A 25863-nucleotide genomic window follows, 5' to 3' on the forward strand; every position below is an offset into this window, starting at 1 on the left:
GTATATAAACTAAAATAAAATATGTTATCATGTATACATTATAATGATTTAATTTAAATTGTCAATTGTTTAAATTTACTTAATCTATTAGTGATAGTGATATTAATACTAAATGCCTCGGTGTATATGTAATTTGTAAATTGATTCGTCCCAGCATATGACGTCAGGGTATAACTAGCTCTCTATGACGTAATAAAGATGTGGATTAAAGGACCCAATGCCAGAGTGTAATTGGTTTTCGATGGTGACGTAATGACGATATGTTTTAGTGTCGGGAGGATTAAAGGTAATGTATGTAATCTGGCACCACTGCCGTATCAGGCACAAGTAGTCATTACGTCATATGATCGGACGGTGCGTACGCATCGAATATCGTCCTGGGCCAAACTAGTACTTGCACACTCTGCTTGCGCAAGTAATAATAATCACACCCATGTGAAGTGAGGAGCGCCGTTGTCATGATTTGTCACAACTCCAGTTGGCTTTGTACGAGGCTTAAAGGGTCTTTAAATAAATACTTTTTGAAATGTCTATGAGGAAAGTTAACGGGGAATTGTTTCCTGGGCCCTGGTAGGGCGCGGGACTGCAACGCTCTATAGCTGAATATAGGAGGGCCTAGCGCCCTATAAATCTATAGCTGAATATAGGAGGGCCTAGCGCCCTATAAATCTACACTATAGCTGAATATAGGAGGGCCTAGCGCCCTATAAATCTATAGCTGAATATATACCCATTCTACATACTGTGAAATATAATGAAATGTACCCCTTCTACATACTGTGAAATATAATGAAATGTACCCATTCTACATACTGTGAAATACAATGAAATGTACCAATTCTACATACTGTGAAATACAATGAAATGTACCCATTCTACATACTGTGAAATACAATGAAATGTACCCATTCTACATACTGTGAAATACAATGAAATGTACCCATTCTACATACTGTGAAATACAATGAAATGTACCCATTCTACATACTGTGAAATATAATGAAATGTACCCCTTCTGCATACTGTGAAATATAATGAAATGTACCCCTTCTGCATACTGTGAAATACAATGAAATGTATCCATTCTACATACTGTGAAATATAATGAAATGTACCCCTTCTGCATACTGTGAAATATAATTAAATGTACCCATTCTACATACTGTGAAATATAATGAAATGTACCCATTCTACATACTGTGAAATACAATGAAATGTACCCAGTCTACATACTGTGAAATACAATGAAATGTACCCATTCTACATACTGTGAAATACAATGAAATGTACCCATTCTACATACTGTGAAATATAATGAAATGTACCCCTTCTACACACTGTGAAATATAATGAAATGTACCCATTCTGCATACTGTGAAATACAATGAAATGTATCCATTCTACACACTGTGAAATATAATGAAATGTACCCATTCTGCATACTGTGAAATACAATGAAATGTACCCATTCTACATACTGTGAAATATAATGAAATGTACCCATTCTACATACTGTGAAATACAATGAAATGTACCCATTCTACATACTGTGAAATATAATGAAATGTACCCATTCTGCATACTGTGAAATATAATGAAATGTACCCCTTCTACACACTGTGAAATATAATGAAATGTACCCATTCTACATACTGTGAAATACAATGAAATGTACCCATTCTACATACTGTGAAATACAATGAAATGTACCCATTCTACATACTGTGAAATATAATGAAATGTACCCATTCTACATACTGTGAAATACAATGAAATGTACCCATTCTACATACTGTGAAATACAATGAAATGTACCCATTCTACATACTGTGAAATACAATGAAATGTACCCATTCTACATACTGTGAAATATAATGAAATGTACCCATTCTACATACTGTGAAATATAATGAAATGTATCCCTTCTACACACTGTGAAATATAATGAAATATACCCATTCTACATACTGTGAAATATAATGAAATGTACCCCTTCTACACACTGTGAAATACAATGAAATGTACCCATTCTACACACTGTGAAATACAATGAAATGTACCCATTCTACACACTGTGAAATATACCCATTCTACATACTGTGAAATACAAATTTCAACCAACCAACCAACCAATCAATCAATCAATCACGTCTTTGACCAACCAACATCGCTATTTGGTGCGATAGCTTTCACAGCTACATTCAAGTGAATTGTGAATTCTGGTGCAGTTGGAATCGAACCGAGACCCCCATGAGTTTTTGGGGTGAATTACAATTAATTTGTGTGGTGCGCAGTGCGCACCATAATTCAAATGAGCCTGCCCTTCACACACCTGCCCAAAACGAAGCATACTTTCTGACAATACGCACCAGGATCGCTTTGAAACGCAGTAACACATCCTGGTGTATAGGGCGAATTTTCCGGAAGTGCATTATTTGTCAATGGGACCCTACAGGTTCTACTGGATGGGACCCTACAGGTTCTACTGGCGATAGCAGGTCAATGGGACCCTACAGGTTCTACTGGCGATAGCAGGCGGTGGTCAATGGGACCCTACAGGTTCTACTGGCGATAGCAGGGACCCTACAGGTTCTACTCAATGGGACCCTACAGGTTCTACTGGCGATAGCAGGGACCCTACAGGTTCTACTCAATGGGACCCTACAGGTTCTACTGGCGATAGCAGGGACCCTACAGGTTCTACTCAATGGGACCCTACAGGTTCTACTGGCGATAGCAGGGACCCTACAGGTTCTACTGGCGATAGGGACCCTACAGGTTCTACTCAATGGGACCCTACAGGTTCTACTGGCGATAGGGACCCTACAGGTTCTACTGGCGATAGCAGGCGATGGTCGAAAAGTGGGCGGAGGAACGTCGGTCGAAAATATACAAATAATTCATCTTTTGGGCGACGTAGTGGGCGATAGCCAATGAAATTCAAGCGACGCTCGCCGTTGGTCTCTAAGGTCTCCTGCTGTTAAAACGTACTGTAAGATTCATACTCCTATTTTACCGCCGTTTATTCGGCTCTAAAATAGGAGCATGAATCGGCCCTAAGAAAGTGGTGATTTTTCTTTTAGAAAATAGCAAATCTACAACAAGCTCACAACAGTGATCGCTTTCACTGGAAAGACTTGAAACAAGTCAAACTAAATGTTTGGGGGGTCCCCAGTTCAAAATATTTTGGGGTGGTCCCCACCCAGTTCAAATGTGATTATTTTGGGGGGTCCCCACCCAGTTAAAATGTGATTATTTTGGGGGGTCCACACCCAGTTAAAATGTGATTATTGTATTTATTTATTTATTTGGGGGGGGGGGGTCCCAGACTCCCAGCCTGAGAACCATTGCATTAATAGGCTACAAACCCCCTCAGTACAGAAGCTTGGGGGTCCCTGGACCCCACTTTGAGAAGCAGTACAGAAGGTTGGGGGGGGGGGGTCCCTGGAGCCCACTTTGAGAAGCAGTACAGAAGCAGAGCTAATTTTGACAGCAAGTCTTTTGAATAACACACCATTTAGTTGTATTCCTACTTTGGTCTTGCAGCTAGTCTTTGAAGCTGACTAAATATCAAAATATTTTAGTAGTCATAAATGTATTCTTAGACAACAAAAACTGTAACACTACACAACGACCCCGCCTACCAACCAACCAGCCAAGCTAGCGCCGCATACACAACACCCCAGTGTGATGCTTCATGGAGGAGCTAAGCTAACGTACCGCATACACAACCCCAGTGTGATGCTACATGGAGAAGCTAACCTAAGCTAACGTACCGCATACACAACCCCAGTGTGATGCTACATGGAGAAGCTAACCTAAGCTAACGTACCGCATACACAACCCCAGTGTGATGCTACATGGAGGAGCTAAGCTAAGCTAACAAGCTAACAACACTGGGCCGACAATGTGGACAGCAGCGTGGCCGAGGAAGGCTGCTCGCACCACGGATACAACAACGCACAGCTCGAGTCGGTGCCTGTGTGTGTGCGTGTGTGCCAGCTCAGCTAGAAGCAACGTTAAGCTGACACATGAATTACACAAGTAATAATAATTACACCATAAATAGTGACAAAGTGAGAAACATCATCACATGTCGGTCTGAGCTCCTCCCTCTTATGTACAATCATGATGTACATTAATTAATTTTATACACCATCATCGTACCGACACAATTCACCCCAAATCAATAACTAACCACAACTAATTTCAATAACTGAGTTAAAACTACCTTCATTTCTGTTCAAACTGAGGCAGATTCAACATTTAGAATCAAAGAGACAGATCATATTTAGTCGCAATAAGTGAAAGTGCTGCTCAAATCATTCACTCATACATTCATTACTTATTATTTATATTTCACACACACACAAAAAATAATCAATCCTTCTTCTCCGCCATTTTAACTCGAAAGAAACCCCGTTTCCCCCCCGACCCGGGGCCGCTGCATGGTGGCTCCTCTAGCCGGGACAGAGAACCAGGGCAGCGGGGAAGGAGAGGAGGGGAAGAGATGCCCGGGGCCGCTGCATGGTGGTTTGTCTAGCCGGGACAGAGAACCAGGGCAGCGGTGAGGAGAGGAGGGGAGGCCCGGGGCCGCTGCATGGTGGCTCCTCTAGCCGGGACATAGAACCAGGGCAGCGGGGAGGAGAGCAGGGGAGGCCCGGGGCCGGTGGTGCTGCTGCTGCTGCTGCGGGAACTCAGGACCAGGCCAGCGGGGAGAAGGATCGAGGGCCGTACGTGCTGTCCTGGTCCTCTGTCCCCGCAGCAGACCACCCGGGGTGACCGTCTATTTACCGTTCTATCTCTCCGGCTGCTGCGGGGACAGGGGACCAGAGGAGCGGGGAGGAGAGGACCGCGGGGGCCCCCGGCCGGGCCGGTGGTGCATGGTGCCGCCACTGCGGGGACAGAGGACCAGGGCAGTGGGGAGGAGAGGAGGAGAGGACCGGGGTGTGTGTGTGGGTGGGCGGGTGGGTGGACCGTGGAGGGTCTTACCGTCGTATCTCTCCGCCTGCTCGGCCAGCTTGGCCTGGTACACGGAGTGCTCTCGGTCCGCCATGGATGGTGGTGGTGGTGGGTCTGTCTTGTCTGTCTGTCTGCGGGGCTCTGGGTGTCTGTCTGCGGCTCAGGCTCTCTTCCCGGGGCGGTGGTGGTGGGGTGGAGGAGGGGGCTCCGGGCCGGGGCTGATAGCGGGGAGAGAGGCTGTGGAGTGCGGGCGTAGGGAGACGCAGAGGCGCGGCGCGGTGCGGTGCGGTGCGGCGGGCGGTGGTGGAGCTAACAGCAGGGTTTAGTTAGGGCAGGGTTTAGGTTTAGGGCAGGTAGATTTTTAGGTTTAGCTACAGAGCACCAACCATTAAAGCTCTCTCTCTCTCTCCACCCGGTAGCAGTTTGTTTGGTGGGGGTGGTGGTGGTGGGGGGAACAAAGATGGCGGAGCGGAGGAACTCCATCCGGGAAAAAACACTCCCTCCCTCCAGCCATGGATGGGTGGATGGACGGGCCGGGACGGTCATGGCGAAACTACAGCCTGTTATTGTGCACTCACGCCGCTCACAGCCCCACACATCCACACAAATGGTCACGTTTCAGACATAAAAGGTCTCAATCCATGGCCGCGGATGTTAGGGTTCTTCTCGAGTGGGTAGAAGTACATTTATCTTGGGTATTATTCAATAAAAAGCTTTTTAATCAGACCGGTGGCCATTTTTCTCGCCCTACGTTCTATCGGTCGGGAGGTGTATTGCACCCCTGGTTACATTATAACTCTACTGAGACAATAAATGTCCACCGATGTGATTCAAATGTGTTTTTATGTAACAATAGTAAAGAATAAGACACAGTATTTCTACCACCCACTATATATATATATATATATATATATATATATATATATATATATATATATATATATATATGGAAGGAGATCTGGTGTTCCAGCATACAATAAGGTCAGACTGAAGAGTCTTTTGTCCATCAGTCCTCTGAGGCTTAATCTGGTTTTTGGCATGTAGGACTAGACTGAGCTGTGGACATTGCTCTGTTCTCTAGAAGTGTCTATTTGTACGTCTCTAAATGTTTTGGTTATGTTCGTCTCTTGCATGTGCTACCCTTTCAAAGAAATACTGTGGTTTTTTTGTCCATTAATACATTTCTGAAAAACGTAAGAATACGTGAATGTAATCTATTCTCAACAGTAAGCCATGATAGATTTCTGTGCATTTCTGCAATGTGTGTCCTGTTGGAACACTGGAGAGATAATCTGGCAGCTTTGTTTTGAGCTATTTGTAATTTATGTATGTCTGTTTTTATAGCCAATGACCAAATGACTGGGCAATACTCAAGATGTGATAACTAGAGCTTGAATTACTGCTTTCCTAGTGTTTAGTGTTATGTAGCTAGAACATTTCCTGGTTACGGCAATACTTCTTCCCATTTTAGTTTTACTATATTGATATCTGTGCTTGAAATGTACTGTAATTCTGCAAACTGTACATATCAATCAATTCCCTTATGTCTCTATGTATGTAACTGTATTTTAATTTCTGTTTCTGTGTTATGTCAATGTGTATGTGTTTGCATACAAGGCCGCTGGGCCGCAAGACAAATGTCAGTGCGAACTGACAATAAAGTACTAAATCATATCATTATATAACAACAGTGAAGCTTTTTTTGATTGAAATATTTATTAACAGTTTGCAGAATTACAGTATACATTTCAAGCACAACTCAATACAAAGACTGTTAACTGTGAGTGGACGAACCAATAAAGCATTACACTTGTTTACAAGAGGGTCCACCTTGTTCAATTCATCAAAACAGAGACGTACAAATAGACACTTCTATATAGTCAAAGAACAGAACAGGAATTAATCATAAAGGAGGTAAAAAGGGAAAATAAACATATACAGTGAGGGGGGAAAAGGTGTGGGGAGGGTGGGATTCAGATTTGACGGGGGCCAGTTTCGAATTGCAGCCGTCCATAGGTGCTCTTTGAGAGCGGTTTTGAAGGAGTCAAGGGATTCCACATTTTGGTGGCATAGCATAGGAGCGAAAATAATTTAGTCCCTTATTTGTGCCGAATCTGGGTTGCACATGGTTCGTTGAACTCCCTCTGGCGTTGTGGGCGTGGACTTCGTTAATATTAAGGAAGTATTAGCTATGGTACTTCCACCCACTCGAGGAGACTCTTACATCCGTGACTCTGGGGTGAGAACTGAGAACTTGTAGAATGTGTGGCTTCTAAATGGAGGGCGAATATCAAACGACTCGCCCCTTTACCTGTTTTAACCCATTCTGACCTGAGATCAGATTCATGCGAGGTTTCCACTGGACACACACTGGTCTGATTAATCCATTCTGACCTGAGATCAGATTCTAGAAAAATGTCAGTCGTTCTTCGATTTTTCAAAAATAGCAGACCTACAAGCTCGTATCGCGCCACTCGGTGGCGCGATATGAGCTTGTAGATCTGCTATTTTTCAATAGCTAAAGCATAACATGATGCTAACACCAAAATGGGTGCCAGGTCAGAATGGGTTTATGTAGTTAACAGTTAATTTAGTATTTCCCTCCCTCTCTGAAATCTGAAATTATCTTGTATACAGATGTATTTGATTGCCGATCTCTATATAAAATTAGAGCTACCTTCAAAACCTATATGGACGGCTGCAATTCGAAACTGGCCCCCTTAAAATCTGAATCCACCCACCCCTTTCCCCCCTCACTGTCTATGTTTCTGTTCCCTTTTTACCTCCTTTGTGATGAATTCCTGTTCTGTTCTTTGACTATATAGAAGTGTCTATTTGTACGTCTCTAAATGTTTTGATGAATTGAACAAGGTGGACCCTCTTGTAAACAAGTGTAATGCTTAATTGGGGTCGTCCACTCACAGTTAACAGTCTTTGTATTGAGTTTGTGCTTGAAATGTACTGTAATTCTGCAAACTGTTAATAAATATTTCAATCAATCAATCAATTAAGAAAGAATAACATGAGACAGAGACGGTGACTGCTTAATTAAGTTAACTTAGGACATTCTAGCAGTTAATTTTGTTTTATTAAACACATTTCTTCCATGTAGCCCATGTTTCGTAATGGCATCAGCATGCTATTATGCCCGTGGATATACGGAGCGAACTTAACAATGATGATACATTAATATGATAATACCTACATGTTTATAATCACCAACATGAATTATGTTTGTTATTTACAGCTAGGTAGAGTAGTGGGGCCACCCCGCCCCCTTTCTCCCTCACTGTAAAGGTTTTCCTTTCCCTTTTTACCTCCTTTATGATGAATTCCTGTTCTGTTTATTGACTATATAGAAGTGTCTATTTGTACGTCTCTAAATGTTTTGATGATTTGAACAAGGTGGACCCTTTTGTAAACAAGTGTAATGCTTTATTGGGGTCGTCCACTCACAGTTAACAGTCTTTGTATTGAGTTGTGCTTGAAATGTACTGTAATTCTGCAAACTGAGTGAAATATGAGGACGAGTACAGTACATTATCAATTATTCCTTATAAAAAAATACTGTAGTGTACAGAATATTCAGTCCATCTGTGCGTAAACATGGAGTGTTTGATTCATATTGTGCTGCTGTCTGCGCTGTGCCTCCACATGCTGTCTGCGCTGTGCGCACACACACACACACACACACACACACACACACACACACACACACACACGCTCGCGCGAGAGAGAGACGTCTAGTCCCCGACACACGTTACCCTAATTTTAAGTTCTAACTATTACTCAAAGTATTATTTTTAACACCATAGATTTCACAGTGTATAGTTTATGAATGGAACACATTGATGAAGTTCTCTGCTGCGTTTCCAGACCATCAGGAGGACAAAATGTGGTGAGAGAAACAACATCATCTGCAAAGTCAAACTTTACTGGTGAACGTTTCATTATGTGGGAGAAGACAAAAGAAAAAAACAGTTGATACAACCTTTGTAAAAAAAAAAAAAAGAAAAACATTTGAAACAAGGAGACCCATCAAATTAAATAAGTGGTCCGAATACATGACGACGTGAAGAGGAGAACATTGTGTAATTAGCTCCTATAGTCGTTGGCAATTAGTGTTAACGGGTTTACTTTATTATATATATATCCACTTAAGAAAAAGAAAATAAATAGCCGATCTACAAGCTCACAAGTAGATCGGCTATTTTTGCAACTTTTGTGTGATACTGTACAGAAGTCCATGACGTCACTCGCTCATCCCCTGGTTCTAAAGTCCATGACGTCACTCGCTCATCCCCTGGTTCTAAAGTCATGACGTCACTCGCTCATCCCCTGGTTCTAAAGTCATGACGTCACTCGCTCATCCCCTGGTTCTAAAGTCCTGACGTCACTCGCTCATCCCCTGGTTCAATGGAGAATAACATGGGCTCATCTTAGAATCGTCTCATATAAGAATTGTGGTCCAAAAAGTAAACAAACCGTCTCGGCCTTAAGGCTGTTGCACACTGGCCGCGTTTTTCGGAAAACCGATGGAGAAACACAGCTAAAAATCTGAAAATCGCGCTCGGTGTGTTTGTGGGGACCTCTATTGTCAGGGAAGTCTCTCTGTATCGTTTACGACCGTCAGACATTGCGTGTTTATTTTTTGGAACAACAGTTTGACGCCAAATAATAAGAAAAATCACACCCATGTGATTTTTCTTCATACGGTACATCATCTCATTACCATCTCATTACATCATCTCATTCTGGCCAATCAACAATTTGCGTTTTTGGGGCTCTCACCTTTTGTCTTCAATGTTTGCGTTCACACGAAACCCCCAAAGCTGAACGTAGGAGGGGATGGGGGGGACATGGGAGGGGCTAGGAGGGGACATGGGAGGGGCTAGGAGGGGACATGGGAAGGGGATAGGAGGGGACATGGGAGGGGCTAGGAGGGGACATGGGAGGGGCTAGGAGGGGACATGGGAGGGAATGTCTAAAATAATGTCATAATTCTATTATGACCAAAGTATTAAGGCATTGATTTACCTGGAAGGCGGGTGGGGGGGGGGTCAATACGAGGTATCTGCCCGACAACAAAATACATACATTATATGCCCATGGTTTTAATTGGTCACTGTGGTTTTAATTACATGGTTTTTAATTGGTCACTGGTTTTAATTACACGGTTTTTAATTGGTCAATGTGGTTTTAGTGACATGGTTTTTAATTGGTCACTGTGGTTCTAATTACAAGTGTTTTAATTGGTAACTGGTTTTAATGAATTGGTCACTGTGGTTCTAATTACAAGTGTTTTAATTGGTCACTGTGGTTCTAATAACTGACACTGGAAACATCTCAGGTTTTATATTATAAAATAAAATAAAACAACCACTTAAAGAAAGGCATCTTTACTGAAGTTAAACTTATTAATATTATTTATGTTAATGTAATGTTATCAGTCTATGTGCAGGGAGGGAGGGCTCTCCCTATGGACCCCCCAGGGACCAGTGGGGTACAGGGACCCCCAGGGACCAGTGGGGTCCAGGGACCCCCCCCCCCCCCCCAGGGACCAGTGGTTCTCAGAGAGGGCTCCAGGGACCCCTCAGGGACCAGTGGTTCTCAGAGAGGGCTCCAGGGACCCCTCAGGGACCAGTGGTTCTCAGAGAGGGCTCCAGGGACCCCTCAGGGACCAGTGGTTCTCAGAGGGCTCCAGGGACCCCTCAGGGACCAGTGGGCTCCAGGGACCGCCCAGGGAGCATAGTCAGCCAATCAGCAAGCCCAAACCCATCGGGCCATATTTAGAAAAAAATCACACCCGGGTGAAGTGAGGGGCGCTCTTATCATCGTACATCATCATGACGTAACATTCATTGTTCAACGGGTGTTTAACGTTTGATGTGGGACGAAAATCTAGACCAGTAGCAGACAGAGTACAGGAGGAAATCTAGACCAGTAGAGTACAAGAGGAAATCTAGACCAATAGCAGAGTACAGGAGGAAATCTGGAAAAGTCAAGGAATTTGGAATCCCAAGTCAACTCAAGCATTTAGACATCTGGCCTCAACACAAGTAGGAGGTATTCATAGAAATGGCAAACAGTTTTCTAGCCCCTCCTATATACCCCTCAGGTCTTCAGGACGGGAACCCCTTTTGGTGTTTTAAGCGTAGCTTTAACTGTTGAAAAATAGCAGATCTACAAGCACAGAATGCTAACAACATATTGTTTTGGAAAAAAAAAATCAGATGGGGGTCGGGGGCCAAATACAGATCATCTTTAGGGTACTTGACATGAAATATTGAGAACCACTGATATGGAAACATGAGGGTTTAACCCTGTGAGAACCACTGATATAGAAACATGAGGTTTTAACCCTGTGAGAACCACTGATATAGAAACATGAGGTTTTAACCCTGTGAGAACCACTGATATAGAAACATGAGGTTTTAACCCTGTGAGAACCACTGATATAGAAACATGAGGTTTTCTCTGAAAACTGTCAGGATTTAGAAGTCATTTAGTAGCATCTGGTCTAGCGTCCAAAGGGTTAAACCAGTCATTTCATCAACATAACGAGGATGACGATTAGTGTTTTTTTTTCACATGTAATTACCCAGAGTCCTCAGCAACACAACACTTTGGAAAATAAGGAAAAAACACAATCTTAAATGATTTTAAAAAAAGAGACAAAATGTTTACCATATTTAGCATGTAATGGTATATTATATATATAGACAATTCTATTATAATATTTACCACTTGTAGTAGAAAAAGGGACTTGGTTTTGCAGTGTAGTGAGAATGCTCCGTGTACGTGCGTGTGTGCGTGACCCCACACACGCCTCCGTGCGTGTGTGCGTGACCCCACACACGCCTCCGTGCGTGTGTGCGTGACCACACACGCCAACCAGACATACAAGATGGCCGTGTTCACAGAAACATGGTCTATCGTTTTGTCCTCGTCAGCTTTCTAACATGGAGTTCTACAGCAAAGACTCTTTCTAACATGGAGTTCTACAGCAAAGACTCTCTGGTCCATTTGGTTCCATTTGTTACACTCTGGAGTTACGATGGTCCCGAGAAATAAAACTGCTACAGAGCACCGAAGTCTGACGTCAATATCTCTCTAGAGGGCGCTAAGTTCACTAGAGGCTCCAGGGTTCATGTACTTTTTATTTGTAATATAATCCCCACAGGGGGATCTTAGATCGCCTGATATAAGAACTGTTTGAAAAATAAACAAATCATCCCGGATATCATAATTATGGACATGAAGAATCAACTGACAAGAGAAAACGCTAATTGTTACTGCTACTGAATTAGTTTTTCAGTCACTCATATATGAGTGACTGACTGTCATAAACAATACAGAGACGCCTCCCTGACAATAACGCAGAGACAGCTTTCATATGAGACCATTTTAAGATGAGCCCATGTTGTTCTCCACAGAACCAGGGGATGAGCGAGTGACGTCAGGACTTCGGTGGTCTATTAGTAATGAGATCATGAACCGGCGGATGAGCGAGTGACGTCAGGACTTCGCGCTCTATTAGTAATGAGATCATGAACCAGGGGATGAGCGAGTGACGTCAGGACTTCGGCGCTCTATTAGTAATGAGATCTCATGTCTAGATGTGATCCAGGATGGTGCAGCTGTCTGTCCACTTCATTTGAGTTACTCTTGTGTTTTTGCTACAACAGAGAGACTTTAAGAGGTTTTGAAGTCTTTAAGCACTTTGATGTTGTCTGTTTAAAGCAGAGATGTCCCGACACTGTATCGGTATTGGAAAAGTATCGGATCGGCCCTTATTTGGTCATATCGGTATCTGTGAATATGCCAGTCTAACCAGTGATCCCACACAGGGGTAAGGGGTCGACACTATGCCAGTCTGACCAGTGATCCCACACAGGGGTAAGGGGGTTGACACTATGCCAGTCTAACCAGCGATCCCACACAGGGGTAAGGGGGTTGACACTATGCCAGTCTAACCAGCGATCCCACACAGGGGTAAGGGGGTTGACAATATGCCAGTCTAACCAGCGATCCCACACAGGGGTAAGGGGGTTGACACTATGCCAGTCTAACCAGTGATCCCACACAGGGGTAAAGGGGGTTGACACTATGCCAGTCTAACCAGCGATCCCACACAGGGGTAAGGAAGGGGTTGACACTATGCCAGTCTAACCAGCGATCCCACACAGGGGTAAGGAAGGGGTTGACACTATGGCAGGTAAATAAAATGTTGGGACATGTGGAGTTTGCTTTGGCGTTGCCCAATCTGCAAGAGCACGTTTGAGTGAGGAGTCTGCTATAAACACAACACGAGATATAGCTATAAACACAAGATGAGATCACGACACTGGTATCGGTACTCTGTATCGGCTAACACAGAAATGGAGGCATCGCGATGGGATCAGAAGCGAAAAAAGTGTATGGGGACATCCCTAGTTAAAGCCACAGTAGTTATGGCTCCAGGTGACACATTTTGAACCTAACTAATGTTCAGCAACTACAGACTATTAAAGACAATACATTATGTTCAATAACCAGCTCTGTGATAAAAAATAAAACAAACAGTTCAGGAAACGGTTTCAAACGGCCGTCGGGTTCCGACAACGCTCGACTCCGCGGTGCGAGGCGTGTGAAGCCCCTCCTCTTTCTGTGAACACGGACATCCTGATAGGACGATGGGAGGGTAGTGGGGGGGAGGGGCTAGGTCCCTTTGATGTGCACATGGAGGGTGAAATCAGCCCTCAGCACCTTCTGACAGACATAACAGGGGTTGGACCGACCGTCCATCAATCCTTACTAAAGCCCCGCCCCTCCCAAAGCCCCTCCCCATATTTCTGTTAGATGTCGCTGATTGGCTGATTTCCCCCCCCCCTGCTCTGCCCGTGGCGTGGGTGAGTGTTTGGCGCTTCCTGGTTGAAGTCTGATGATGTCACAACAAAGAGGTCACCTGACCAGTCTGATGATGTCACAACAAAGAGGTCACCTGACCAGTCTGATGATGTCACAACAAACAGGTCAGCTGACCAGGAAGAGAAACAGAAGTCCCTCCCTGTTCTCCTCCCGAGGGTCACCGTCTGTGACCTCACTTCCTGTGAGGGAGGGTGTGTGTGTGTGTGTGTGCGCGCGCCCCCCCCCCCCAACCACACCCAAATCCTTCCAATGCAGCAACAACAATCAACAAAACAATAAAGAAAATGGTTATACTAGGTTTAGTGTTGGGGGGGAGGGGTCGTGGTTTAGTGTTGGGGGTCTCGGGGGGGAGGGGTCGTGGTTTAGTGTTGGGGGTCTCGGGGGGGGGAGTGGTCGTGGTTTAGTGTTGGGGGTCTCGGGGGGGGGGAGGGGTCGTGGTTTAGTGTTGGGGGTCTCGGGGGGGTACATGTCAAAAAACAGTTAACGTTCGTCGGGAAAAATGAAACGGATCAAAGCTCAGATCTGAGTGATGGCGACTCCACGCGCTCGGCCAATATCGTCCATGTTCTCTCTCTCTCTCCTGTGCTTTTCTCGTGTGTGTGTGTGTGTAGTGTGTGTGTGAGAGCGTACATGTTGTGTGTGTGTGTGTAGTCCTCCCGGCCACCAGGGGGCGCCCTCAGCTCTCGTCTGTCTCGGCCCCGTGCTGCTCCAACAGGCGGACGTGCGTGAAGGGGAAGTGACCCCGGCGACCTTTGCACTCTCCCTCCCATTGGCCGTTCACGTTGATCTTTGTGACCTTCACCATGTCGCCCACCTGGAGGGGGGGGGGGGGGGGGAGAGAGAGAGAGAGAGAGAGAGAGAGAGAGATGGAGAGAGAGAGAGATGGAGAGAGAGACAGAGACAGAGAGATGGAGAGAGAGACAGAGATGGAGAGATGGAGAGAGAGACAGAGATGGAGAGAGAGACAGAGATGGAGAGATGGAGAGAGAGACAGAGATGGAGAGATGGAGAGAGAGACAGAGATGGAGAGAGAGACAGAGATGGAGAGAGATGGAGAGAGAGACAGAGACAGAGAGATGGAGAGAGAGACAGAGAGAGAGAGAGAGAGAGAGAGAGAGAGAGAGAGATGGAGACAGAGACAGAGAGAGACAGAGAGACAGAGATGGAGAGAGAGACAGAGAGAGAGAGAGAGAGAGAGAGAGAGAGAGAGAGAGAGAGAGAGAGAGAGAGAGAGAGAGAGAGAGAGAGAGACAGAGAGAGAGACAGAGAGAGACAGAGAGAGAGAGAGAGAGACAGAGAGAGACAGAGAGAGAGAGAGAGACATAGAGAGAGAGAGACAGAGAGAGAGACAGAGAGAGAGAGAGAGATGGAGAGAGAGACAGAGAGAGAGAGAGAGAGAGACAGAGAGAGAGAGAGAGACAGAGAGAGAGATGGAGAGAGAGACAGAGAGAGAGAGAGAGAGAGAGAGAGAGAGAGAGAGAGAGAGAGAGACAGAGAGAGAGAGAGAGAGAGAGAGAGAGAGAGAGAAAGTTAGCTTTCTTATCTGGTTGATAAGTCTAGTTTCAGTGAGACAGGTAGCAGTGAGACAGGCAGTGGTTGATAAGCAGACAGTGTATTGGAGTCCATTCACAGAGCTAATGAATGCTTCCGTCTGTCTGTCTTCAACAGGCCTGTCTGTCTGTCTTCAACAGGCCTGTCTGTCTTCAACAGGCCTGTCTGTCTGTCTTCAACAGGCCATTGTAAAACTACCACTAAACAAATAGTGCGCTGGGCGTTGCGCGCACACACACACACACACACACACACACACACACACACACAGTGAGCCATTCAAGCCACACAACATTGTGCTTCTGAGAAGGAAATAGTGTTTTACCGTAGCCCATTTAGACCAGACACCACATTCTACAAATGTCTTCTAAACCCTGACTGTTTTCTGAAGAAAAAAAACCCTCATGTTTCTATATCAGTGGTTTTCACAGGGTTAAAACCTCATGTTTCTGTGTCAGTGGTTCTCACAGGGTTAAAACCTCATGTTTCTATATCAGTGGTTCTCACAGGGTTAAAACCTCATGTTTCTATATCAGTGGAAAGTGAGGAAGGCACTTGCATGGAGGTCCCTGAATGGCATGAACAGTGTTTGGAACTCCAATCTCCCCCGACAAATCAAACTCAGCTTCTTCTACGCAACAGTGGAGTCTGTTCTCCTATACGGCAGTGAATGCTGGACCCTGAAGCCAACCCTGGAGAAGTCCCTTGACGGGTGCTACACCAGAATGCTGCGTGCAGTACTTAACATCAGCAAGACTGTACATGTCACTAACATGACTCTGTATGAGGGATTACCGAGGGTGAGCCAGAAAATAGCAGCCAGGAGAATGAGACTAGCAGGACACTGCCAAAGACATCAAGAACTGCCAGCCAGCAAACTGGTGCTCTGGGAACCAACACACGGCCATCGATCACGAGGACGCCCCGTGCTAACATACGTGGATATACTCAAGAGCGATGCAGGAGTGCAAAGTACCAACGAACTGGCCGGATGTATGGAGAACCGAGATGACTGGAAACGACGATGGAGGGCTCGTCTGAGGACGACCTAGAGAGGTTCTCACAGGGTTAAACCTTCATGTTTCTACAATAATAATAACGTTACCTCCAGACAGTGCCAGGGCGGTCTTATCGTAGTAATAATAACGTTACCTCCAGTGCCAGGGCGGTCTTGTCGTAGTAATAATATCGTTACCTCCAGTGCCAGGGCGGTCTTATCGTAGTAATAATAACGTTACCTCCAGTGCCAGGGCGGTCTTGTCGTAGGCGTTGGGGACTCTCTTCTGGATGGCGCGGGCGTAGACCGGGCCGTTGGTCAGGTTGGGCAGCTGCGTGTTGGCCACCACGGGCTGGGCGTACTGCCCCGGGTCTCCCAGAGGGCCCCCCGCGCCCGGGGTACCGACGGCCGGGCCCCCCGCCCCCCCGTCCTGGTTGGAGGAGGAGGAGGAGGAGGGGCCGAGGAGGGGCGGCCCCGTGGCGCCCCCCGGACCCCCACCGGGGGTCCCGGGAGGCCCCGAGAGCCCCCCGCCGCCGCCCCCCGAGGTGGGCGAGCCCGGACGGTACTTCTCCACATAGGGCACGGGGATCATGCCCGCGCGGCCCTCCTGATTGGCTGCGTTCCACCACTGCTCCTCTGGCTTCTCCAGGACACGGAGGATGTCTCCTAGAAAAAATATATATACACACGTTACATATATATATAAATATAATATATATACATATACACCACTGCTCCTCTGGCTTCTCCAGGACGCGGAGGATGTCTCCTAGAAAAAATATATATACACACGTTACATAAATATAATATATATACACATAAATATATACACCACAGTTCCTCTGGCCTCTCCAGGACGCGGAGGATGTCTCCTAGAAAAAATATATATACACACGTTACATATATATATAAATATAATATATATACACATAAATATATACACCACTGCTCCTCTGGCTTCTCCAGGACACGTCTCCTAGAAAAAATATAATATATAATATATATAAATATTATATACACATAACCAGGGCTGCACACAACTTTTTTAGTCTAGCACCTGGAGGAGTTACTTGGTCTAGTACTCAAGAGGAGCACCTGGAGGAGTTACTTGGTCTAGTACTCAGAGGAGCACCTGGAGGAGTTACTTGGTCTAGTACTCAGAGGAGCACCTGGAGGAGTTACTTGGTCTAGTACTCAGAGGAGCACCTGGAGGAGTTACTTGGTCTAGTACTCAGAGGAGCACCTGGAGGAGTTACTTGGTCTAGTACTCAGAGGAGCACCTGGAGGAGTTACTTGGTCTAGTACTCAGAGGAGCACCTGGAGGAGTTACTTGGTCTAGTACTCAGAGGAGCACCTGGAGGAGTTACTTGGTCTAGTACTCAGAGGAGCACCTGGAGGAGTTACTTGGTCTAGTACTCAGAGGAGCACCTGGAGGAGTTACTTGGTCTAGTACTCAGAGGAGCACCTGGAGGAGTTACTTGGTCTAGTACTCAGAGGAGCACCTGGAGGAGTTACTTGGTCTAGTACTCAGAGGAGCACCTGGAGGAGTTACTTGGTCTAGTACTCAGAGGAGCACCTGGAGGAGTTACTTGGTCTAGTACTCAGAGGAGCACCTGGAGGAGTTACTTGGTCTAGTACTCAGAGGAGCACCTGGAGGAGTTAATTGGTCTAGTACTCAGAGGAGCACCTGGAGGAGTTACTTGGTCTAGTACTCAGAGGAGCACCTGGAGGAGTTACTTGGTCTAGTACTCAGAGGAGCACCTGGAGGAGTTACTTGGTCTAGTACTCAGAGGAGCACCTGGAGGAGTTACTTGGTCTAGTACTCAGAGGAGCATCTGGAGGAGTTACTTGGTCTAGTACTCAGAGGAGCACCTGGAGGAGTTAATTGGTCTAGTCCTCAGAGGAGCACCTGGAGGAGTTACTTGGTCTAGTACTCAAGAGGAGCACCTGGAGGAGTTACTTGGTCTAGTACTCAGAGGAGCACCTGGAGGAGTTACTTGGTCTAGTACTCAGAGGAGCATCTGGAGGAGTTACTTGGTCTAGTACTCAGAGGAGCACCTGGAGGAGTTACTTGGTCTAGTACTCAAGAGGAGCACCTGGAGGAGTTACTTGGTCTAGTACTCAGAGGAGCACCTGGAGGAGTTACTTGGTCTAGTACTCAGAGGAGCACCTGGAGGAGTTACTTGGTCTAGTACTCAGAGGAGCACCTGGAGGAGTTACTTGGTCTAGTACTCAGAGGAGCACCTGGAGGAGTTACTTGGTCTAGTACTCAGAGGAGCACCTGGAGGAGTTACTTGGTGCTCCTAAAATGCGGGGACTGGGGAGTCAATGGAGAGTATTGCAACTCTAGATTCATCCCATTATACAAAGAAATCTAGAGTTGCAAATTGCAGCTATAGGTCCATGTGTGGTCCAGCCCTATATGCATATTCTAATACAAACTTCTTAATACTTCCTAAGGATAATATGAGCATCAAAGCAATATTTAGATACTTTGAGAGGATCTGCAGAGAAGAAGGGGGAAAATACCCCAAATTCAAGTGTGCCAAGCTTGTAGGATCATTCCCAAAAAGTATTAATAATTGCTGCCAAAGGTGCCTCAACGTAGTACTAAGTCAAGAGTGTGAATACTACTGTACATGTGTTTTTCCAGTTTCTTATTTTTTTATAAATTAACAAAATATTTGAAAAAACTTTTTTCACTTCATCATTATGGGGTATTGTGTGTAGATTGATGAGGAAAAAAACGAATTTAATCCATTTTGAAATGAGGCTGTAACAAAACAAAATGTGGTAAAAGTGAAGGGGTGTGAATCCTTTCCGAAGGCACTGTGTTGTGCAGCAGTGCCGGTCCGTGAGAGACGGCATCGCACACGAGCAACTTGCTCCAGCACCCGGAAAACCAGCAGTGAGCAGCATGGAATCCTCCCCATAGAGTGGATCCTCCCTCGTTTGACTAAGGACGCGCTGTGATTGGCCACAATGGCCAGTGCACTTGTGCAAGACGTGCTGTGATTGGCCAGTAGTATAGCTACTTTGAGTGGCAGTCGGTGGGAAATGCTCTCGCCACAGAATCTACTAGTATTCTGTCCATGATGATGATTCTGTGCGGCCCCAGCTGTTGGTACGCAGAAGCGCTTCCCGGCGCTTGATTGACAGCGCATTATGAATTTTGACGGCGCATGCGCACTGGCGCACCGCTCATGTGCAGCCCTGAATATATATATATATACACACACACACACACACATATATATACACACACCACTGTTCCTCTGGCCTCTCCAGGACACAGAGGATGCCCACTGCTGGGAGGAGGGCGGTTGACAGGAGGATAGGACTAAGTTTACTACTGAGAAAACCTGACGCAAATGGTTCGGCTTCTCCGTTTCAGATGTGGAGCGAGCTAAAAAGCAGAAGTTGTAAAAAGGGCACGCTTTGGATGCTTTGCACTCTTCCCATTGGCCGCTGTGCTTGTGTTTGTTTTCCGGGTGCTGGAGCAGCGTGGTTGCTCGTGTGCGATGCCGTCTCTCACAGCCTAGGCACCGGCCAGCGAGTTGGGAGGAGTGCAAAGCATTGCGTAGTACTGACACTGCTGCTGCACAACATGAAGCTCATCAACATGACAACAGCGTGTCCCGACATACCGTACTGTCCCTTATTACCGTAAAGTCGGGTAGTGTACACTGTTTATTTTGCACCGAGGAGCCATGTGTGTCTGACTGTCTGACTCTGTGTTGACTGTGTGTACGTCGCCTCGGCTAAAAACAAGAGGGAAGCCTGACGTATGCTTCGTGTCGTACGTTAAACAAATAGCTGATCTGCAAGCTCACAACGTGTCGCCTCCGCAACACGTTGTGAGCTAGTAGATCGGCTATTTAAATACTAAATAAATAAAAGTATCAAAAAATTGCTTTGATGCTCATATTATCCTTAGGAAGTATTAAGAAATTAGAATGTAGGGCTGGACCACACATGGACCTATAGCTGCAATTTGCAACTCTAGATTTCTTCTGAAAATTGTAAAAATGTGGCGCAAATCTTTGAATATATATTCTTTGCAATTTAGGCATTTAGCAGACACTCTTAGTCCAGAGCGATTTACATTAAGCATTCTTTCAAAGTGAATGTTTTTAACTCAGGTTACTTAGGTGTTAAAGTAACTAAAAAGCCAGATCCACAAGCTCACAGCATGTCTCTCACTGAGACTCACTCTGACTAGTCAGAGAGAGAAGCGTTTTGCTTCTACGGGCCGATGGCGTGGAACAAACTCCCACAGTGCCTTCGACAGGCAGCCTCTGTAGTTTAACAAACTCCCACTGTACCTTCGACAGGAAGCCTCTGTAGTTTAACAAACTCCCACTGTACCTTCGACAGGCAGCCTCTGTAGTTTAACAAACTCCCACTGTACCTTCGACAGGCAGCCTCTGTAGACATTTTTTAAAGCACAGCTCAAGAACCACTTCTACACCCTTGCTTTTAATTGATCTTTTATCCTTTGTTATTCATGTCCTCACTGTATTGCATTACTGCTTGTTTTTTAAATGTTTATGCCTTGCTTTTCTTCTTTTTTTCCCCTCCATTGCTCTGTAAAGCACTTTGAGCTGCATTTCAGGTGCTATACAAATAAAGTTTTATTATTAATATTATTATTATAGTAAGAGAAATCTATGAAAATCTGGGAACTAAATCGTTACCAAGATGATTCAGAATCTATTCCAAGCATTCGTTTTGCACACGATTTAGTTCCCAGATCGGTCAAATACCTGATAAAATGCCCTTACTATTAGTCCCCCCCCTTCCCAACGAGCTCACTGACCCTTGCGGAACGGCAGGTCCTCCTCGTCGTTTCCGGGGAAGTCGAAGAGCGCGCGCACGAACTCCGCCTCGTCCCCCGGCTGCGGCGCCACGGCGGCCGCGCCCGACACGAAGCCGGCGTTCTTGGCCTTGGAGACGGGCTCGATGAGGGTGGTGGTGTCCAGGTAGTGGATCTTATAGAACTCTAGGAGGGACGGCAGCGCCTCGAACTCCTGGTCCCCGATACGGAACCTGGGGGGAGGCAGACCTGAGGAGGGAACACAGGGTTTATACAACGTTAATAATGTTAATTATAATGCAGTTATTAGTTAATGATCTTATAGAACTCCTGGTCCCCGATACGGAACCTGGGGGGAGGCAGACCTGAGGAGGGAACACAGGGTTTATACGTTATTAATGTTAATTATAATGATCTTATAGAACTCCTGGTCCCCGATACGGAACCTGGGAGGAGGCAGACCTGAGGAGGGAACACAGAGTATAACATTAATTATTACAAATTAACATACAATTAATTATAATGTTGTTAAGTTAATGATCTTAAAGAACTCCAGGGGGGAGGGGCGGGGAGCGTCTCGAATTCCTGCACATTCCTGAAGGAAAATAAATTAAAATGTAGTGTTCATTATAATGTTAATGAATTCATAACGACCTTCGAGAACTCCTGGATCTATAGAGCGTCGCAGTCCCTCCCCCTTTCAGAACGACGAGTGGCCCAGGATCCCAATGCATTTCTCCCCATAGGCTTTTCTTAAAGTATTTATTTAAAGACGGTTACGCCGCGGACAAAGCCAACTCGGATCGTGACAAATCGTGACAATGAACACAATGTTTTGTCCGATCAAATAATTTATAAGAAGAAAAACAAAACAAATAGTGTTGTCTCCTGCTTTTTGTTGTCAATGACAGCCGATGGCTGTCGTTTCATTGACAGACAGAGATTCCTTCAGCAGAAACGTCTTGTTTGCATTTTAACCTTTTGCTTTTGTGTATTCTAGAAACTGTGAAGGAGGCGGAAGCACTGACAAACGCTCTAAAGCCACCAGCAGCATTATTTAAAACAAAACACACACAACCAAGGAGTTGTGTAACCGTCTGCCATAAAGAATCACGGTGTGTGCGTGTGTGTGTGCGTGTGTGTGTGTCTGTGTGTGTGTGTGCGTGTGTGCGTGCCATACATTCCACAGACACCATTCTGGGTAGTCACTACGCAGTCCAGCTGTGACAGCATGTTGTCCAATAGCAGCATTCACTCATTCATAATACCATGATTCATTCATTCATACATACCGTAATTAATTCATGCATACATAACATAATTCATTCATGCATACATAACATAATTCATTCATTCAGCCATTCAGTAAGTGCCGCTTCGATACCAGAGATTAATTTAATAAAAATCACACCCGTGTGAAGTGAGGGGCGCTCTTGTCGTCCTACATCATCCAATACAAAATGATTAAACGTCTTCTTGAATTAATTTGTCAACTTATGTCATGTTATCTTTGAACCAGTAAAAAAACAGCTCATCTTTTCACCATGTAAGAATAGATGACAACTGAATTCATGCGATTGGTTAGTTAGCCCATTTGCTCGTCTAGATACGACGTAAATGTTCCTTTCATTGTCAAAACAAGACATACGCCTTACTGGCTGTTTTCCTCAGGACTCAGGCTGTCTCTGGACTAGTTTACAGGCTGTTTTCCTCAGATAGACTTTCTCTGGACTAGTTTACTGGCTGTTTTCAGGCTGTCTCTGGACTAGTTTACAGGCTGTTTTCCTCAGATAGACTTTCTCTGGACTAGTTTACTGGCTGTTTGGACCCTTAATGGACCCTTACGGGTCTGTGACTCTGAGAGTGTAACACATGGAACCAAATGGACCCTTACGGGTCTGTGACTCTGAGAGTGTAACACATGGAACCAAATGGACCCTTACGGGTCTGTGACTCTGAGAGTGTAACACATGGAACCAAATGGACCCTTACGGGTCTGTGACTCTGAGAGTGTAACACATGGAACCAAATGGACCCTTACGGGTCTGTGACTCTGAGAGTGTAACACATGGAACCAAATGGACCCTTACGGGTCTGTGACTCTGAGAGTGTAACACATGGAACCAAATGGACCCTTACGGGTCTGTGACTCTGAGAGTGTAACACATGGAACCAAATGGACCCTTACGGGTCTGTGACTCTGAGAGTGTAACACATGGAACCAAATGGACCCTTACGGGTCTGTGACTCTGAGAGTGTAACACATGGAACCAAATGGACCCTTACGGGTCTGTGACTCTGAGAGTGTAACACATGGAACCAAATGGACCCTTACGGGTCTGTGACTCTGAGAGTGTAACACATGGAACCAAATGGACCCTTACGGGTCTGTGACTCTGAGAGTGTAACACATGGAACCAAATGGACCCTTACGGGTCTGTGACTCTGAGAGTGTAACACATGGAACCAAATGGACCCTTACGGGTCTGTGACTCTGAGAGTGTAACACATGGAACCAAATGGACCCAACATCTCTGATCCATGCATCCATTCATTCATACACTATTACAGTTATAAATTAAACCAAACATTAATATTTGTATAAAGTAGAGAGGGTTACTGTTCATAATAGAATGACTTAAACCAGTGGTCCAGGTGGTCCCATGCAGCTGAATGATGGACAGTAGGTAACCAAATGGACCCTTACACAGCAGATCTTTAACTCTTGGGAGTGTGAAATGAATGTGTTATAATACAATGTTTTAACCAGTATAAAGAGTACATTTTACCTCCTCTATGGTTAGGAGAGAATAGACATACTGTTCCATTTCTACACTCTCAGAGATAAATTAACAGCCGTTTTACAATATAAATTGGGGATAGAAATGCCATTAAATGGGGGGTCCATAGACTAATGCATGTCAAACTGAGGGTCTTCTCATGCATGGGGGGTCCCTGGTATATCTTTTCAAAATGGGGGGTCCGTAGACTAATGCATGTCAAACTGAGGGTCTTCTCTCATGCATGGGGGGTCCCTGGTTTAGACAGCAGAAACAGTAGTATTAGTAGTAGTGTTACGTCCTGTGGTTAGATATAATGTTGAGACACCTTGCTGTTCATTATATAATGTTTTAGACAGTACAAACAGTAGTATTACCTCCCCCAGACGTCCTGTGGTTGCTGATACTGTTGATGATATAATGGGACACCTTGCTGTTCTCGGACACGGACAGAACGTAGTCCCCGGGGCTGGTGATAGAGTCCCGCACCAGGAACACCCCGTGCCGCTGGCCCTGCAGCAGCGACACGGCCTCCTGGCGGCTCAGCCTACCCCAGAACCAGCCGGCGCGGTCCTCGGCGTCGAAGTTCCCCGCCATGCCTGCTGCTAAAGCCCGGGGGAGTCGAGACTACTCCAGCCCGAGGCTGCTCCGCCGCTCGCGCTGCTAGGCCTCCTCCTCCTCCCGATAGCTGCTGCTGAACCCGGGGAGCTGAAGCTACTCCAGCCCGGGGCTTCGAGGCCTACCTCGGCTCTCTCCTCTCCCCGTGTCCCGCTACTCTAAAGCCGGGGAGCTGAAGCTACTCCAGTCCGGGGCTTCGAGGCCTACCTCGGCTCTCTCCTCTCCCCGTGTCCCGCTACTCTAAACCCGGGGAGCTGAACCTACTCCAGCCCGGGGCTTGGCGCTCGCGCTGCTTAGGCCTCTCCTCTCCTGCTAGCTAGGTAGCTGCTAACTGGCTAGCCGGCGGTGGAGTTGAAACTCATGCAGCAACAAAACCAAAAAAAAAAAAAAAAACACCACCAAACTAATTCAAGTGTAAAACTTTTCACTTAGCGCCGCCGCCGCTGCTGTTACGAAAATAAAACACACACCTCCTCCGCGGCATTGTTGACTTAAACAAACACCGATAAAGTGACGAGGCTAAACGGAGCCGTCGGTGATGAACGGAATGTATAAAAAGGCGTTTAGTTGTAGTTGTGTGTAAAGAAGTGCAGATGTTCTTCCTCTGGAAGCAACGGGAGCTGAAATGGCGGAATTCTGGGAGAAGGGAGGGCTGGCCGGGGTTGCCATGTTCTCGCAGAAACAAGCGCAGAAACAAGGAAAACGAGCCCCCAAAATCAGTGACGGTAGCAGTGATTTATTTTTATTTTTACAAATAAGAGCTATTTTAGGCATGTGTGCAACATGATGAAGCGTGCACATTTCTCCTCTGTATGGTATATTATATACATCAGAGACAACTGTTTTAAAGTATTGTACCGTAACAACTAAAGTCTCTTTAATGTTTATGTTATATTCCCTCCAAATTTCTCAGAGACTCAGCCATTTCCATAGCTCCAGTCATCACCCACATAGTTAACCTCTCCATCAAACAAGGACAGGTCCCCAGAGATTTTAAACTGGCCAAAGTAACCCCCCTGTACAAAAAAGGGAGCAAATTAGAACCCGGCAACTACCGCCCTATTTCTATTCTAAGCTCCATCTCGAAAGTGATGGAAAAAATAGTCTATGAACAGGTTGAAAAGTATCTTGCCACTAATAAATTGTTGTACGAGTTCCAATCTGGTTTCAGAACATCCCACTCCACTGACACATGCCTTCTCTATTTGAGCGACCACATCAAACACGAG

General features: G+C 45.6%; 2 protein-coding genes across 4 annotated transcripts in view; both read right to left on the reverse strand.

Moving 5' to 3' along the window:
- Positions 1-5403, reverse strand: part of LOC308327182 (14-3-3 protein epsilon-like) — a gene marked incomplete at its 3' end in the record, with an annotated part of 25265 nt that extends 19862 nt beyond the window's left edge. For both annotated transcript variants that reach the window (XM_080780399.1, XM_080780400.1), the window contains exon 1: positions 4993-5403. In XM_080780399.1, the coding sequence (XP_080636525.1) occupies positions 4993-5056 (64 nt within the window). In that variant the 5' untranslated portion in view covers positions 5057-5403. The remainder of the gene's footprint in view (positions 1-4992) is intronic.
- Positions 5404-14199: 8796 nt separating this feature from the next.
- Positions 14200-25235, reverse strand: crk (v-crk avian sarcoma virus CT10 oncogene homolog). 2 transcript variants are annotated; one of them, XM_080779362.1, is made up of 5 exons: positions 24394-25235; positions 21683-21698; positions 21240-21469; positions 16662-17086; positions 14200-14686 (listed from the first exon to the last, which is right to left on the reverse strand). In XM_080779362.1, exons 1-5 carry the CDS (start codon positions 24611-24613, stop codon positions 14549-14551), a joined length of 1029 nt encoding a protein of 342 aa, XP_080635488.1. In that variant the 5' UTR covers positions 24614-25235; the 3' UTR covers positions 14200-14548. The 2 variants fall into 2 exon arrangements, with proteins under 2 accessions (XP_080635488.1, XP_080635487.1); XM_080779361.1 differs by lacking the exon at positions 21683-21698 and having other exon boundaries at positions 21240-21485.
- Between the last annotated feature and the right edge of the window lie 628 nt (positions 25236-25863).

This window comes from Protomyctophum bolini (assembly GCF_963924005.1).
Source record: "Protomyctophum bolini genome assembly, chromosome: 13".
Lineage (NCBI taxonomy): Eukaryota > Metazoa > Chordata > Actinopteri > Myctophiformes > Myctophidae > Protomyctophum > Protomyctophum bolini.

Excerpts from the sequence above, each read along its gene's own strand:
- crk (XM_080779361.1), bottom strand. The coding sequence starts at position 24,613 with ATGGCGGGGAACTTCGACGCCGAGGACCGCGCCGGCTGGTTCTGGGGT. Across the intron at positions 17,087-21,239 it reads GGACCTGCCGTTCCGCAAGG|GAGACATCCTCCGTGTCCTG; the intron begins GTCAGTGAGCTC and ends TATTTTTTCTAG. Across the intron at positions 14,687-16,661 it reads AGACCGCCCTGGCACTGGAG|GTGGGCGACATGGTGAAGGT; the intron begins GTAACGTTATTA and ends CCCCCCCTCCAG.